Source organism: Dipodomys merriami, unplaced genomic scaffold (assembly GCF_024711535.1).
Source record: "Dipodomys merriami isolate MVZ:Mamm:240054 unplaced genomic scaffold, mDipMer1.0.p SCAF_2, whole genome shotgun sequence".
Taxonomy (NCBI): domain Eukaryota; kingdom Metazoa; phylum Chordata; class Mammalia; order Rodentia; family Heteromyidae; genus Dipodomys; species Dipodomys merriami.
In genome coordinates this window covers 66,375,874-66,390,549 of record NW_027203381.1, presented here as the reverse complement: position 1 = coordinate 66,390,549, position 14,676 = coordinate 66,375,874, and the positions used below count along the sequence as shown (strand labels likewise).

Below are 14,676 nucleotides of genomic sequence, written 5' to 3'. Positions count from 1 at the left end.
CTGGTGGCTTATACCTGTAATCCTAGGTAATCAGGAGGCTGAGATCTGAGGGTTGTGGTTTGAAACCCACATGAGCAGGAAAGTCAGTGAGACTCTTATCTCCAGTTAACAACTAGAAAACTAGAAGTGTCGAGGAGGCTCAAAGTTGTAGAGTGCTAGCCTTGAGCAAAAAGAGTTCAGGGACAGTACCCCGGCTCCATGTTCAAATCCCACAGCTGACCAAAAAATAAATTAAATAAAATAAGGATGATATAGTCTCTAATTTCTAGGTAATCTGGAATAACTTTCTCTATTTGACAGTTCTTTGTTTCTTTATGATCTGTATATAAGATTTATTTTTGCCTTTTGGTATTATATAAATACAATGCCGATCCATTGTAGGAAACTTATTGTTTCATTCATGTAGTCTTTATTATTTAACTTTGTAGTTTAGAAATACTAACAGGTTATGATCATATATTTGTCTTTTTCTTTTCTTACTAATTAAACTTGAAAGAAAGAACTTTTACTTTACCTTTTTTTCTCCCAGTAAAACGTCATCTATTGTTCATTAATTTGTTGCCCTTGTTCTCTATCATTATTTTTCATTCTGGAATTTCTATTATTCACATGGTAGCTCTCATACAAGTCTCCTAGGTCCATCCTTTAATTCCGTTTTCTTATGATTGTATTTACATTTTACAATCACAAGTCTCAATGTGGACTATCTTTTTCAAGTTATCTATTAAGTATTTATATTCTGTTTTGTGGTCAGTGTGGCTTTAGAACCCTAATGTTTTGATATTGCAGTCAAATTCCTCGATGCTTTCTTCCTCCTCTTTTCCTCTTCCTCCTCCTCCTCCTTCCTTTTAATCTTACTCTTATTATCTTCTTCCTTCTCTTCCCCCTCCTCTTCCTCCTCCTCCTTTCTTTTTTGCTTATATGGGGTTTGAATTCAACACCTGTTAATCTCTCAACTTGCTTGCAAGGCTGGTGCTCTACTACTTGAAACACGCCTCCATTCCTGCTTTTTTACTAGTTACTTTAGACATAGGATGTAGCTCTGGATTAGTGGTTGTAGTGAATAAGTTTCCATGTCTTCTCCCAGTATTTGTCCATACTTTACAACTACAGGGGTTCCCAAAAGACAGGGTCTCTTGTGAAGTTTTAACTGTCTGATTAGCTCTGAGTAGGATATCTCAAAACCGTGTGAAAAAAGTGAGAAACTCCCACTTGTGGGTTGCTTTTCTACATTTGTCTCCCCAACAGTTTACATGCTTTTGTTTACTTTCTAATATTTTTTGGGTTTTCGCTTTTGTGTTTTGTTTTGATTTTTTCAGTTGTAATCAGAGGGAGTAGTGGATTCAGTCCATCCTGACTAGAAGCAAAACAACTGGGTGTTGTATTAACCCAAGAGGGAAATTCTAAAGGTTTTCAAAGCCCTTAGCAAATAGCAGAAATCGATTTACATTTTGCTTTTAGATTCCTACTTTCTTCTTCTGGGATACACATATGAATAAGTCATGAAGTAACTTGGTGAAAAGGAATCAGAGCAAGGAAAAGATTCATTTAGGCTGGGGCGGTGGGGGGGAAACCCTAGAAATTACTTTCATTAATAAAAGAAGGACTGACACCTCATCTTGGCTTTAGCTTCATCTTGAGATGCCGTTCCTTTCTTGTAGGTGACAATCTTCAGACAGCAATAACGGTGGCCAGAAAGTCTGGCATGGTTTCTGAAAGCCAGAAAATCATTCTCATTGAGGCAAACGAAACACCCGGGCCTTCCTCAGCATCTATATCTTGGAAACTAGTTGAAGAAAAGAAACCTGTTCCACATGGGAATCAGGTATACTTGAACACAGATTCTGTGGTGTTACTCAACTTGTCTCACAGTGTTGGCAAGTGACAGCTGTGATGGCACAGGTGTCAAGGTGACCTAGACACAACACACTTCTCCAGATGGCTAACAAATATGCACTTCAATGAACTCAATTATGCCAGCTTCTCATATACTTCACACTGTGCTTTTCTAGGTGTTAAGACTAATCCACCCTTATACCCATAAGACCTTGTCGTTGTATGAGAAAGAGTATAGTAAGCCAAGCTCACTGGATTCCCACATTTTCTCTTGTTTGTCAACCTATTGGGTTCAAAGGGGATTTAGTCCTTAGGAGAGAGACTGCTGTGACTGGAAAATCAGATTATGTTTTCAGGGTAGGAAGAAAATTATTCATTTATCTCTAGGCTTGTCAGTATTCTATTTCCATTGTGTCCTTGTGGAACAATAATAATTCTGTAAGAAAAAAAAATAGTAAGATCTCACTTCAGGGAGCGATTTGTTCAGCTCCAGTGCTTTTGTATTTTACACTTGAAATGTGTGAAATGCAGTGTTCTCTGGGACTCACTGAGATCAAATCAGGCTGAGACCAGGACAGGAGTAAGCATTACTTTCCTATTCACTTGTGATGGTGAGGTACAAAGACTCATCCATTGAAGAGAAAGCTTTTTGAGGCATCAGGGCTTCGGGGTGAATTTTTAAGAGTTATCTTGGACTGACGTCCTTGCTTTTTCTCAGATAGGATGTGGTTCTAACCACTCTACCAAATGAAGGAATATAAAGTAATGGTGTCTTGCTTTGTAGGACAATTATATTAACATCAGGGAAGAAGTCTCTGACAATGGCAGAGAAGGAAGTTATCATTTTGCCCTCAGTGGAAAATCCTTTCATGTCATAAGTCAACATTTCAACAGCCTACTGCCAAAGGTAAGTATGAAGACAGCAGTGATCTCGCTGTGAAAACAGTGATCATGTATGTTACTTATTTAGCATGAACCTAAACAATTTGAAAATTCCAACTATGCCTAGTTCTGCATAGATCACTGTGTATCCTGTCAATAGACTTTACTAGTTAAGTATTGAACTGTCAGTATTAAGGACTGATTTTTGGTAGCTCTCACTAATTTCTCATCATGTAGGGTCTCATAATATAGCAGATATGTTGTAAATATGCAGAAGGAAGCCAAGAATAAAAGATTTCCATTAGATGTTTAGTGTATTTTCTATACAGAGGATATATTGAAGAAAGTCAAACAAAAACTTTTCTCACAAAGAGCAAACTTACCATATGGGGAAGGTAACTTATATGTCAAAGAATGAAGACCATGAGTGAATGCTAAGCTGACTTTACTGCCAAGTATAGCAGAATGCCCATAGCTCTATCACAGAAGCATTTAGTCTAGAGACTGGACCTTTGGTGGATAGAGCTGATACAGGCATTTAGACCTCCAAACCATATGTGTTCCCTAGTTCAAGTTAGGTTTGGGATGACAGCGCATTTCATAAGTGGTTGAGTCTAGATAGGATGACATAGTCATCCTAAGTTGGTCGTCACTAAGTTAAGGTCAATAGGTACTATTTCATCTTTAGGCTATTTCCTGCTAGTTCTGAACAATTTCCAGAGAAGCAGTTGCTTCGTTTCCTTCTCCTGAAAGAAGTTCAGTTCTCAGACCCTCTTGGTTCCATTTCCATGAAACTCAGGTCCTTGTTTTTCATGGTAGCTAGACTAAATTCCAATAGGCCATTATTTTCGTGTGTGTGTGTGTGTGTGTGTGTGTGTGTGTGTGTGTGTGTGTGTGTGTGTGTGTGTGTGTGTGTGTGTGTGTGTGTGTGTGTGTGTGTGAAACTTTGGGCCTAGGCACTGTCTTGGATCTCCTTTTGCTCAAGGCTAGCACTCTATCTCTTGACTTACAACGCTATGTCAGGCTTTTTCTGTGATTAATTGGAGTTAAGAGTCTCATGGACTGTCTTGCCTGGGCTAGCTTTGAATTGTGATTCTTAAATCTTAGTCCCCTGGGTAGTTAAGATTACAAGAATGAGCCACTAGTGCCTGGCTTTCATAAAATCATCTTTACTGAATTTGGGTTACACTATTACTTCCTAGTGACAAAGATCTCAGTATCTGGTATAATGAACTAGGCTTGAACTGAGAGTCTCATGTTTGCTAAGCAACAACTAGCAAGGACACAGGCAATGGCATTTATTTATTTATTGTGCCATCCCAGAGCTTGAACTCTGGGTCAGGTTGCTTTTCTTTAAGTTTTTATTTTCCTCCTCTTCCTTCCCCTCCTCCTCCTCCTCCTCCTCCTCCTCCTCCTCCTCCTCCTCCTCCTCCTCCTCCTCCTCCTCCTCCTCCTCCTCCTCCTCCTCCTCCTCCTCCTCCTCCTCCTCCTCTTCCTCCTCCTCCTTCTTCTTCTGCTCAAGACTAGTAGTACTCTACTACTTGAGCTACAGGTCCAATTTTGAATTTCGTGCAATTTATTGAAAATAAGAGTGTTAGGGACTTTCCTGCCCAAGATGGCTTTGAAAAGTGATCTTCAGAACTCAGCCTCTTGAGTAGCTAAGATTACAAGGGTGAGCTACCAGTGCCCAGCTATTTAGAGAATGCTTTAAAGAGCAGAATCAGAAAAAACAGAGCAGAATCTTGCTTTTGTCCCCTGGCTAGGCTTGATGATGATTCTTATACCTTTACCTCCCAAATCTCTGGATTACAGGCATGTAATCATCACAATATCTGTCTTAACATACACAAAAATGGTGTCTCAGGAACAATTTTTTTCATTCATGAGCATCACCACTTAATGTTCTGTTTTCAATTATGTCACATATAACCAGCTGCTTGAAAAAAAAACTGATTTTTTTAAATAGATACTGATCAATGGGACCATCTTTGCAAGAATGTCTCCTGGACAGAAATCCAATCTGGTGGAAGAATTTCAGAAACTGGAGTAAGTTCTTTGCTAGTTCAAGTGGTGTGAACTGCATGCTGGCCTGACAGTATCGGGGAGGGAGGATAGTAGGTCCAGAGAAACTCTCAGTTGGGCTAGGACAGTGATTCTTATCCAGGGCAAATGATAGTTATTACTTTATATTTTTAAATTATCATCACAAGTATAATAGAGAGATTTACATAAAGAGATTACAGTAATATGAAAGCATTATTATAGGAAACCTTATTTCTGACTCAAATGGTACAAAAAGAGCTTCCATTTCTAGATGGAATGAATAGTTCAAATAAAACGCTTATAAGTTAAGATTCTACTTCCTGTTCTTGGAACTTACTTGTGTAGCCATGTTGTAGTCATATCCTACCACTCTCTCTCCTCCATCTTCCTAGTCTATGACCCTGTCATTAGGGAAGCTTCTCAAGCTTCTCTAGATGGTTAAAAACAAAAACCTGGAAGGAAATTAGTTACCTTATAGCACAGAGTGCTTGTGCTTTATGAAGCCTACTATCCATCTTTGTCAATAATTCCAAAGAGAAGTATTCATCCAGAGAAATGCGTTTGTTTCTTTGGTCAACTTTTAGATTGCGCACTATGCTTTCACTGACTGACAATAAGATGTTTTTGCTTTTTTTGTGTGTGTGTGTGGGGGTCGTGGGCCTGAACTCTGGGGCTGGGTGCTGTCCCTCAGTTCTTCAGCTCAAGGTAGCGCTCTACCAGTTGAGCCACAGCGCCACTTCTAGTTTTTTTTTTCTGCTTATGTGGTACTGAGGAATTGAACCCAGGGCCTCATACATGCAAGGCAAGCACTCTACCACTGAGCCACCTTCCCAGCCCTGATTATTTTTTTAAGAGAAGGTCTCACTATGTAGCCCAAGCTGGCCTTGAGTACAAGTGTTCACTTCCTCTTGTGTTAGTATTAATAGCACCTGATGCTTACTTATCATTTAGGCATTATAAGGCATTTCCTCATACAGCACTCCTTTCATATTGCTACCAGTTTATAGAGGAGGGAGGTGATGGTTAAGATAGTAAGGTAAACAGGTGAAAATCTAGATCTTCTGTTTGTAGATCTTGTCCCCTATCCACTATGCTGATATCGGATCAAACACTTGTGAATATCCCTGTATGGTAGCTGAGTCAGCCCTCTCTCTCTGAACATTCCAGTGCTCACAGGAAACAGTCAGGAATGCTGTGTTGCACTTTTTAGTCTGTTGTAGAAGCTACCAAGTCCCATTTCACTTTTAATCAGACTCTTAGGGAAAACTCCCTTAGCACAAATAATGTGTTCCCAATCTAAGTAGTGATAATGGCAGCTTTGTCTTTTTAGCTGGAGAAGTTAGCTGGCAAGATAGCTCTGATCTCCTTTACAATTCACATGGTTCCCTTTTAGTTACTTTGTAGGTATGTGTGGAGATGGAGCCAATGACTGTGGGGTAAGTCACTGCCAGTGTATGTGGGGGGGGGGGGAAGGGAGGGAGAGGGGAGGAGAGGGGGAGGGACTGTTTCATAATCTCTCCAGAATTTCTGGTTGGAACCCTATGGATACAGTATCTACTGGGAAGTAACATTTCCATTTGTCATGATGCTGAGGGTTTGGGAGGGTTTTGACTAAAGCCACACAATGACTCAGTGATTGTCATAGACTCAAGGAGGCAGAACTGGACCCCCCACATCTTTGGCCAACAGTTCTCAGTGCCACATTTTTCCTATGAACCAGGCAAAATGAAATCCAGTCACCTTCTTCTTAGTGTTAAGGCTCATGAGTAATCTTTTTATTTATTTAATTTATTTTTTTATTGTGAAAATACTGTACAGAGGGATTACAATTACATGGGCAAGATAGTGAGTACATTTCTTATCAAGCATTGTAGCCTCCTCCTTTGTTTACCCTTCCCATCCCTTCCCAGCCTCTCCCCCCGCTTCCCCCACCTAATCCTCCCCCTCCACCAAAGTTGTAAAGTTCGTTTTCGACTTGACAACTTGTACTTCTCATTGTTGCAACGGGTCCACCTGTATCCTTATTTAAACGACTTGTTTTTCCCCTTCCCCTCCACAAATTATACCGACATCAAATACAGTGAAAGCAGGGGTTATACTGTGGGGGAAGGACATACAAAGCAACAAAGAAATGATCTTATAAATGCTTTAGAAACAAATGCATGAAAGAAAAAAAAACATTTAAATATATATCTTAGGGTTCATTTTCCTAACATCACCTTATCTGACCTTTTCTGCTTGACTCATACATATACTAGATATTGCAAATAAGGGAGACCATGGGACCTATGTTTCTTTGGGCCTGGCTTACTTAGGGACAGCTGGGTGCTGTCCCTCAGCTCTTCAGCTCAAGGCTAGCGCTCTACCACTTGAGTCACAGCGCCACTTCTGGCTTATTTCTTTTTGCTTATGTGGTGCTGAGGAATCGAACCCAGGGCCTCAGGCATGCAAGGCGAGCGCTCTACCACTGAGCCACCTTCCCAGCTCCACGAGTAATCTTACAGTCACAAGTGATCTTATTTATTTTTGTGGCCACAGCAGAGCAATGTGTGTCTACAAAAGCAATAAACTGAATCTTCGCTTTCAGGCTTTGAAAATGGCGCATGTGGGCATCTCTCTATCAGAGCAGGAGGCATCTGTAGCTTCACCTTTCACTTCCAAAACTCCAAACATTGAGTGTGTACCTCACCTTATCAAGTAAGTTAACCCAGTATTGTGTTCTTTCTCTTGTCTTTTAGGTAAAGATAGCATTATGCTGCCTGGGAAAGACCAGTCAGTGCAACTTTGTGTTCCTATGTGGGGAAGGTGATTTGTGGAAAAATGCTATCATTATACTACATCCTGTGCTTTCTACAAAGAACATTAGGAGAGAAGCTTTTCCTTTCTTTTTTCCTTTCTTTCTTTATTTCTCTTTCTTCCTTCCTCCTTCCTCCATCCCCACTCCCTCTCTTCCTCCCTCCCTTCCTTGGATGGAACTCTACCACTTGAGCTATGCCCTGAATCCAGTTTTTTGTTGGTTATTTTGGAGATGAAGCTTCATGGAATGTTCTGCCCAGATTGGCTTTGAATCACTATCTTCCAAATCTCAGCCTCCTGAGTAGCTAGAACAATAGGCATGAATCCTCAGCACTCAGCAAGCAGTGGCATTTCTAATGGAAGTCATTGGGTAGATTACTTTTGAGAGGATTGGAATCTAGAACTTGTTACTTCTTTGGAAGTGACAGTCATTTTCTTGATTTTTTTCAAGTGTTTGTTTTTGTGCTTCATCTTGGAAGATGGAGAGAAACTCATTTACCTCTCTTCTCTCTTGCTTTGCAAGGATTTGGGGGGCTTCTTTCCCACCTCAGTTTTCAAAATTTGTATTAATCTTTACTACTCCCACTAAGATTTTGTCTGGTGCTTTATTTTCCCCAGCAGAATATGTGATTCTGCTCTATTTTCTTTGGATGATAGAGAAAGCATTGAGGCTATATTGGCTATTCTGAGTAGTAAATGCTTATGATCTAAACAATGATTTGTAGTTGATAATACTTCAAAACATTCTAAAGATGTAGGAAGAGATAATATTTCCTTTATCAATAAGAAGGGGGCCCAGAGAAAACTGCTTAAGCATTCACAGAGTAGATTAGAACTGATTTTGTTTAAATGTGTTTAATCTACAGCTATACTTTTTAATATTATGACTTTACTAGATTTTCCCATTTAAAATACTTTTAATGTACTTGACTAATATCTATTGAGTGGGAACAGTGACAGACTTAAGGGAGATTTTATAAAAAGGGACTTCTTACTGATTTTGTTTTTTTAATATCTATTTTTATTGTAAAGATACTGTACAGAGGGGTTACCGTTATATGAACAAGGTAATGAGTCCATTTCCTATTGAACATTGTTACACCCTCCTTTATATTTCCCTTACCATCCCTTTCTTCCCCAATTATTTCATCCCCTCTCCACCCACCCCAAAGTTGTAAAATTCGTCTTCAACATACTGTCTTGTACATCTCATTGTTACAATGGGTCATCCTGTATCCTTATTTCAGTGTTTTGTTATTTCCTTTCCCCTCCCCAAATTAGAAAAATGCATATACAAGATGTAGGGCACCAGAATCAAATACAGTGACAACAGGGGCTATAACATAGGGGAAGAACATACAAAAGAAACAAAAAAATCACATAGTACATTATAAGTACATTAAGAAGAACAGTAACAGATAAAACCTATCTTGGGGTTCATTTTGCTTAGCAGCAGGTTATATGGTCATATGTACATTGCTTTTGACCTCTTCTGCTTGTCCTAGACATATACTGAAGAGGAAATAAGAATGGCCAATAGACACATGAAGAAATGCTCAACTCTTTAGCCATAAAAGAAATGCAAATCAAAACAGCATTGAGATTCCACCTCACCCCAGTTAGAATGGCTATAATCAGGAAATCTAATGACAACAGATACTGGTGGGGATGCGGCCAAAAGGGAAGCCTACTGCATTATTGGTGGGCGTGTAAACTTGTTCAACCACTTTGGAAAGCAGTATGGAGGTTCCTCAAAAGATTCCACATAGAGCTCCCCTATGACCTAGCAATCCCACTTTTGAGCATTTGCCCAAATGATCACAAACAATGCCATACTAAAGCTACCAGCACAACCATGTTTATTGCAGCATTATTCACCATAGCTAAGATATGGAACCAACCCAGATGCCCTTCAGTAGATGAATGGATCAAGAAAATGTGGTACACACACACACACACACACACACACACACACACACACACACACACACACACACACAATGGAATTCTATGCCTCCATCAGAAAGAATGACATTGCCCCATTTGTTAGGAAATGGAAAGACTTGGAGAAAACTATATTAAGTGAAGTAAACCAGACTCAAAGAAACGTAAGTCCCATGTTTTCCCTTATCTGCAATAACTAGTATATGATTTTTGTTAATATTGTCAAGAAAACACAATAGGCAATGTGAAAGGCTGGCTTGTGGCTTGAGTATGGAGCAGGGAGTGTCTTGGGAAAGGAAAAGAAATGACCTTCAGGTCATAAAGGGCAGTAGCAGCAAATTGATTCAGGAAAAGATCTGGTTTGAAGATCAGGTATTAGAATCACAGAAAATCATTAGGACTGCAGGTAAGTTAAAACCCTCCCTATTTGATCTCCAAAGGAAATATGAAGTAGCATTCCACAAGTAATTTATTTCACACTTTACATACATATTCTTTACTAAAAGCCAACCAACAATAAACAAAGGACTTACACATTGTGTCCAGTCTATTTAAATGTGATAAAAGACTAATTTATATGTAGACATTATTTTAGTTCAGTTGTAGAAAAAGTTGGGACTACCAAAGTGAAACTTGAATCAAACACTTCCCAAACTCCTGAAGTACTTGTTTGAAAATCACTTCAAAGCCTGTAATCTCCTTTATATTCTTCATTGGATGGTGATGAGACCGAGACAAAGGTAGTGATTTTCTTTTTTTTTCTTTTTTTGGTCAGTCGTGGGGCTTGAACTCTGGGTTTGGGCGCTATCCCTCAGTTCTTCAGCTCAAGGTGAGCGCTCTACTGCTTGAGCCACAGCACCACTTCTGGGTTTCTAGTGGCTTATTGGAGATAAGAGTCTCATGGACTTTCCTGCCCAGGCTGGCTTTGAACCCTGATCCTCAGATCTCAGCCTCCTGAGTAGCTAGGATTACAGTCACCGGTGCTTGGCTAAAGGTAGTGATTTTCAAAGTCACATTAATGCATGGATGCATTAAGTATGGGGATTAGCTCCCAAGTCTCTGGGCTCTGAGTTGGGAGTGAAAACAACACCTTCAGAAGAGACAAGAGTGACTGTAAATCAGGGTCTATTGTGAAGTCAAGGCTATAGACACTGGCCTGCAACTGGTCCTTCCTAAACATCTTTGTCACTTAGTGCAATTTGTTCCCACTGGCTCAAGGCTGTCCTGTCTGTCAGACAAGCAAGTATATAGCTAGACTTCAGATTTGTGTGTTGTGAACAGCATAGAGTAACTGAACTGATTTCTCATGACTTGCCTTCATTTCATTCCTTTTTTTCTTATGCAGGGAAGGACGTGCTGCCCTCGTTACCTCATTTTGCATGTTTAAGTACATGGCTCTGTACAGCATGATTCAGTATGTCGGTGTGCTGCTGCTCTACTGGGTATGATAGCTCAGGCTCTTGCAAGGTTTTCTCTTAAGGAAAAGATGACAGATTGAATATTCGAGCACAAAGAGCCCTTCTAAAACTATCCTTAAGGTTTTAAGAAAGAAAAATGCACACAAGAAAAGTTGTTGGCCCCTTACTTCTCTAGTGGTAGCGGAGGAACATAACTGAATATCCTACTTTGTTTCTTATTGTCACTTTTACTTACCCAATTCAAGGGTGACACTATTCTAGCTGACTTTATGTCAAAGAGATGCTTCTCAGCATGGGATAGTGCTTCATAACTGGCTTTCTCTGATTGTGGATGCTTGTCAATTTCAGTGGTGTAAATAATTCCCCATAGCCAGTTTCAAGCTATCTCTTTGACATCCCTGATTGTAGGGTGGGGAAAAAAGACACAGAAGCAGTATGTCCACATATACCAGAGAGATATAGGAATTCTTGATAGACTTAAGAACATAGATAACAAAAAATAATAAGGGAAAATAATTATGAAATTCCGAGTTTTAATATTTGTCATTTTTGTTTTTAATATAACTGATTTAATGCACATTTGTATGAATTAAGTTTTGATATTGGCACTGTCGAACAACAGGCTCATAACATTCCTGAACATTTAACAGTTAAGTTTCAAGAGTCTGGTACACCTCTGTTCCCTGAATATGGAGATTTTAAAACTGGCATATCATATGGTAAACATACACATGTCTTGTAATGGCTTTTGTAATTCAATAGGGTATAAAAGGTGCTTGAATATACCTATTACCTATAAATTCAATATTATGAGCTCATTTTTTATGAGTGGTGTAATTTTATGAGTGGTGTAAATATCTAGGTTTACCTCTATTTCCTTCTATATCTCCCAGGTTGAAGGGTTTAGTCCCACAGCCTTCAGATTACAAATATGGTTTCATATTTAATAGTTAGTGGACAAGATAAGGTTAGGGTGTTTATAATCCTAATTTAGTCCTATTTTTGAATCATTATAACTCCTTATGCACAAGGGCAGAATGAAACATAATACATCATCCTCTTTTTTCAGTAATGGGGGGAGGGGATAAGGAAGCAAGGTTCCTGAAGTCAGTAATACATGAACAGTGTTTCCTCCAGAGCACAATGGAGTTGATGAAGACTTTCTATCATCTCATCTAATAATAGCCAAAGACATCAGTTGTGGGCTCAGTTACTTTCATTTTCCCTTAGTAAAATTTAAATAAAATTCCTACACACCTGTCACTGTTATTATTAGGGATACATACTTTTGTTGTGCCAACTAAACCCTGCCTTTTCTGTTGATAAGCAGAAATGAGGGAAGAGAAAGGATCTACTGGAGGGAGATGTTCCCCTAACATAGGGTCACTCTGACACACAAGGGTCCAGGCCAGAAAGCACAAGGCCCTCCTTGTTGCAAGGGCTTTATGGGCTTGGCTTTCAGAACTTCTGCCAACCTCCCCATCAACCCCTATAGATCCCTCACCCATCCTCTCCTTGGTAACAACGTGAAAAAAACCAATGTTTTAGTAAGAGAACCAGTGTGATTCATGTCAAACTTATTCAAATGTCCTAACTTTTCTTCATCTGCTTTTTTAAAAATAATTTTCAGGAGACCAACAGCCTTTCAAATTACCAGTTTCTGTTCCAAGATCTGGCCATTACAACTCTTATTGGTGTAACAAGTAAGAGACCTTTGAAAACTTTCTTCTTAGAGATACTCCCCTTAGCTTAGCTGTCTTCCCTATACCCCAGAAAGATGGTTTGCCATGAGGAGTAGCAGAAGTAGTGGGTGATGGGGGGGGACGGGGAAAGGAGAGGAGAGGAAAGAGAGACATAGAGGAGCAGAAAGACAGAGAGACAGAGACAGAGACAGAGATAGAGAGACAGAGAGACAGAGAGAGACAGAGAGAGAGACAGAGAGAGAGACAGAGAGGCAGAGGGAGACAGAGAGACAAAAGTAGAGAGATAAAGACGGGACAGAGTAAGAGATACCCAGAGAGATACAGAGAAAAACACTTTTGAATACCACAGGTGTCAGTAGAGGAAAAGCTCCTTATTTTGCTGTTTTCTACAAAATATGAGGTTTTCATAAACAAATGATAAACATTTAAAATGAAAAAAGCACCTTGAACATCAGGAATATTGACTTCAGTGTTTCTAGGGATTGTTTAAAGGCAAGATGTGCCCAATTTATTACATATAGAAGCTAAATGGCTTTTATGTTTCAGCATGTAGAACAGAGCATGAAAGCAATCTCACCAATATTCTCTCCTCTCCTCCCACCTTCTGACAAATTTATAAATTATCCCCCCAGGTCTCCTGCATAAGGACAAACATAAATTTATGACTTTATTTCTTTACAGTTATTGTGAATTCAAAGAAGGCACAGAGATTTCTCATTTGCCCTCTACCCCTCTCCACCTTCCTACAAATGATATTTTTTGGGTCATCAATGAGCCTACATTCATACATCAGGATCACCCAAAGCCCAGAGCTTACGCTGGGGTTTTTCCTGATCTTATGTCTTCCTTCTGAGTCTGGACACATGTAACATGTGTATCCATCATTGTGTTATATTGGAATTCGATCATGAGATACACACACAGTTTGAGAGCTTGAATCAGATGTTTATTACAAAGCTGGTGACTGCAAGTAGACTGATGTCCTTCCAAAACTTACAGCTTCCAATGCACTTAATATGTTAGGAAACTGAGCAACAAGGGAGTCAGAGTAAAGAAAGAGCAGAAAACAGTCTCAACAGAGCGGATCAACTCTAATGGAGAGTTGAAGAGGGGCACCATGGTGACCTGAGGAGAGTGGGGAGATACAAGGCATGGCATTATGGCAGTAGGGGTGAGGAACCTAAATAGGTTCATGGTTAGAAGCTCAAAGAGTTCAAAGAGTCTTGTAAGTTCATGGTACCAGTCTGGCAGGTCCTGGAACCTAGTGTCTAAGTCTCCATCTCATCTACTTCTAGGAATTCAGGGCCTGTCACCCGGGGGGTGGAGGTGGGGAAGTGGAATTCCATCTCTAGAATTTTCAGGAAGTTCTCATCATCCACTAAGATGCCAAGATGGTACCACTTAGTATCCATATTTCAATTGTGGTATCATACAACATGTCCACCCTGACATGAAAATCACTGTGCTCTGTGTTTTTATCCTTCCTGTTTCCGCACATCCCCAGGAACTGATGTCATCTTTTTAAACTCTCTTCCAGAGCCTTACCTTTTTCAGAATATCATAAGGTTAGAATCATGCAGAAGACTGCCCTTTCAGATTGGCTTCTTTCTTTCTGTATTTAATTGTGCATTTTAGATCCTTCTCTTTTTAGTGCTGAATAATATTCTACTGTCTGTCATGCCTCTGTTTGTCTCTCCATCTACTGGCTGAAGGATCATTCATCTTGGTTGCTTCCTAGTTTCACCGATTATGAATAAAGCTGTTGCTGATGAGAAATTAATAATCTTACTGAAGATTCTGTATGGAGATGAATCACTATTTTTGTCATTGCCTTAAAAATTCTCTCCTGTGTTTTGCTTTTTCTAGTTCAACTGAATTATCTTATTGTGGATCTCTTTGGGCTTAACCTATTATAATTATTTCAGCTTATCAAATGTGCAGATTAATGTCTTTTGTTCAACTTGGAAAATTTTCTAACATTATTTCTTCAAGTATTCTTTCTGCCTCTTTCTCTTTTCTACTTCTGAGACTTATATACTGCATGCGAGTCTACT

At 39.5% G+C, this 14,676-nt stretch overlaps 1 protein-coding gene across 8 annotated transcripts in view; it reads left to right on the top strand.

Annotated features, from left to right (window-relative positions):
• Nucleotides 1–14,676, top strand: part of Atp13a4 (ATPase 13A4) — a 125,898-nt gene that overhangs the window by 97,255 nt on the left and 13,967 nt on the right. For all 8 annotated transcript variants that reach the window (XM_070029847.1, XM_070029848.1, XM_070029853.1 and 5 more), the window contains 7 exons: nucleotides 1,662–1,825; nucleotides 2,621–2,743; nucleotides 4,685–4,764; nucleotides 6,155–6,197; nucleotides 7,349–7,458; nucleotides 10,847–10,943; nucleotides 12,550–12,622. In XM_070029847.1, the coding sequence (XP_069885948.1) occupies nucleotides 1,662–1,825; nucleotides 2,621–2,743; nucleotides 4,685–4,764; nucleotides 6,155–6,197; nucleotides 7,349–7,458; nucleotides 10,847–10,943; nucleotides 12,550–12,622 (690 nt within the window). The remainder of the gene's footprint in view (nucleotides 1–1,661; nucleotides 1,826–2,620; nucleotides 2,744–4,684; nucleotides 4,765–6,154; nucleotides 6,198–7,348; nucleotides 7,459–10,846; nucleotides 10,944–12,549; nucleotides 12,623–14,676) is intronic.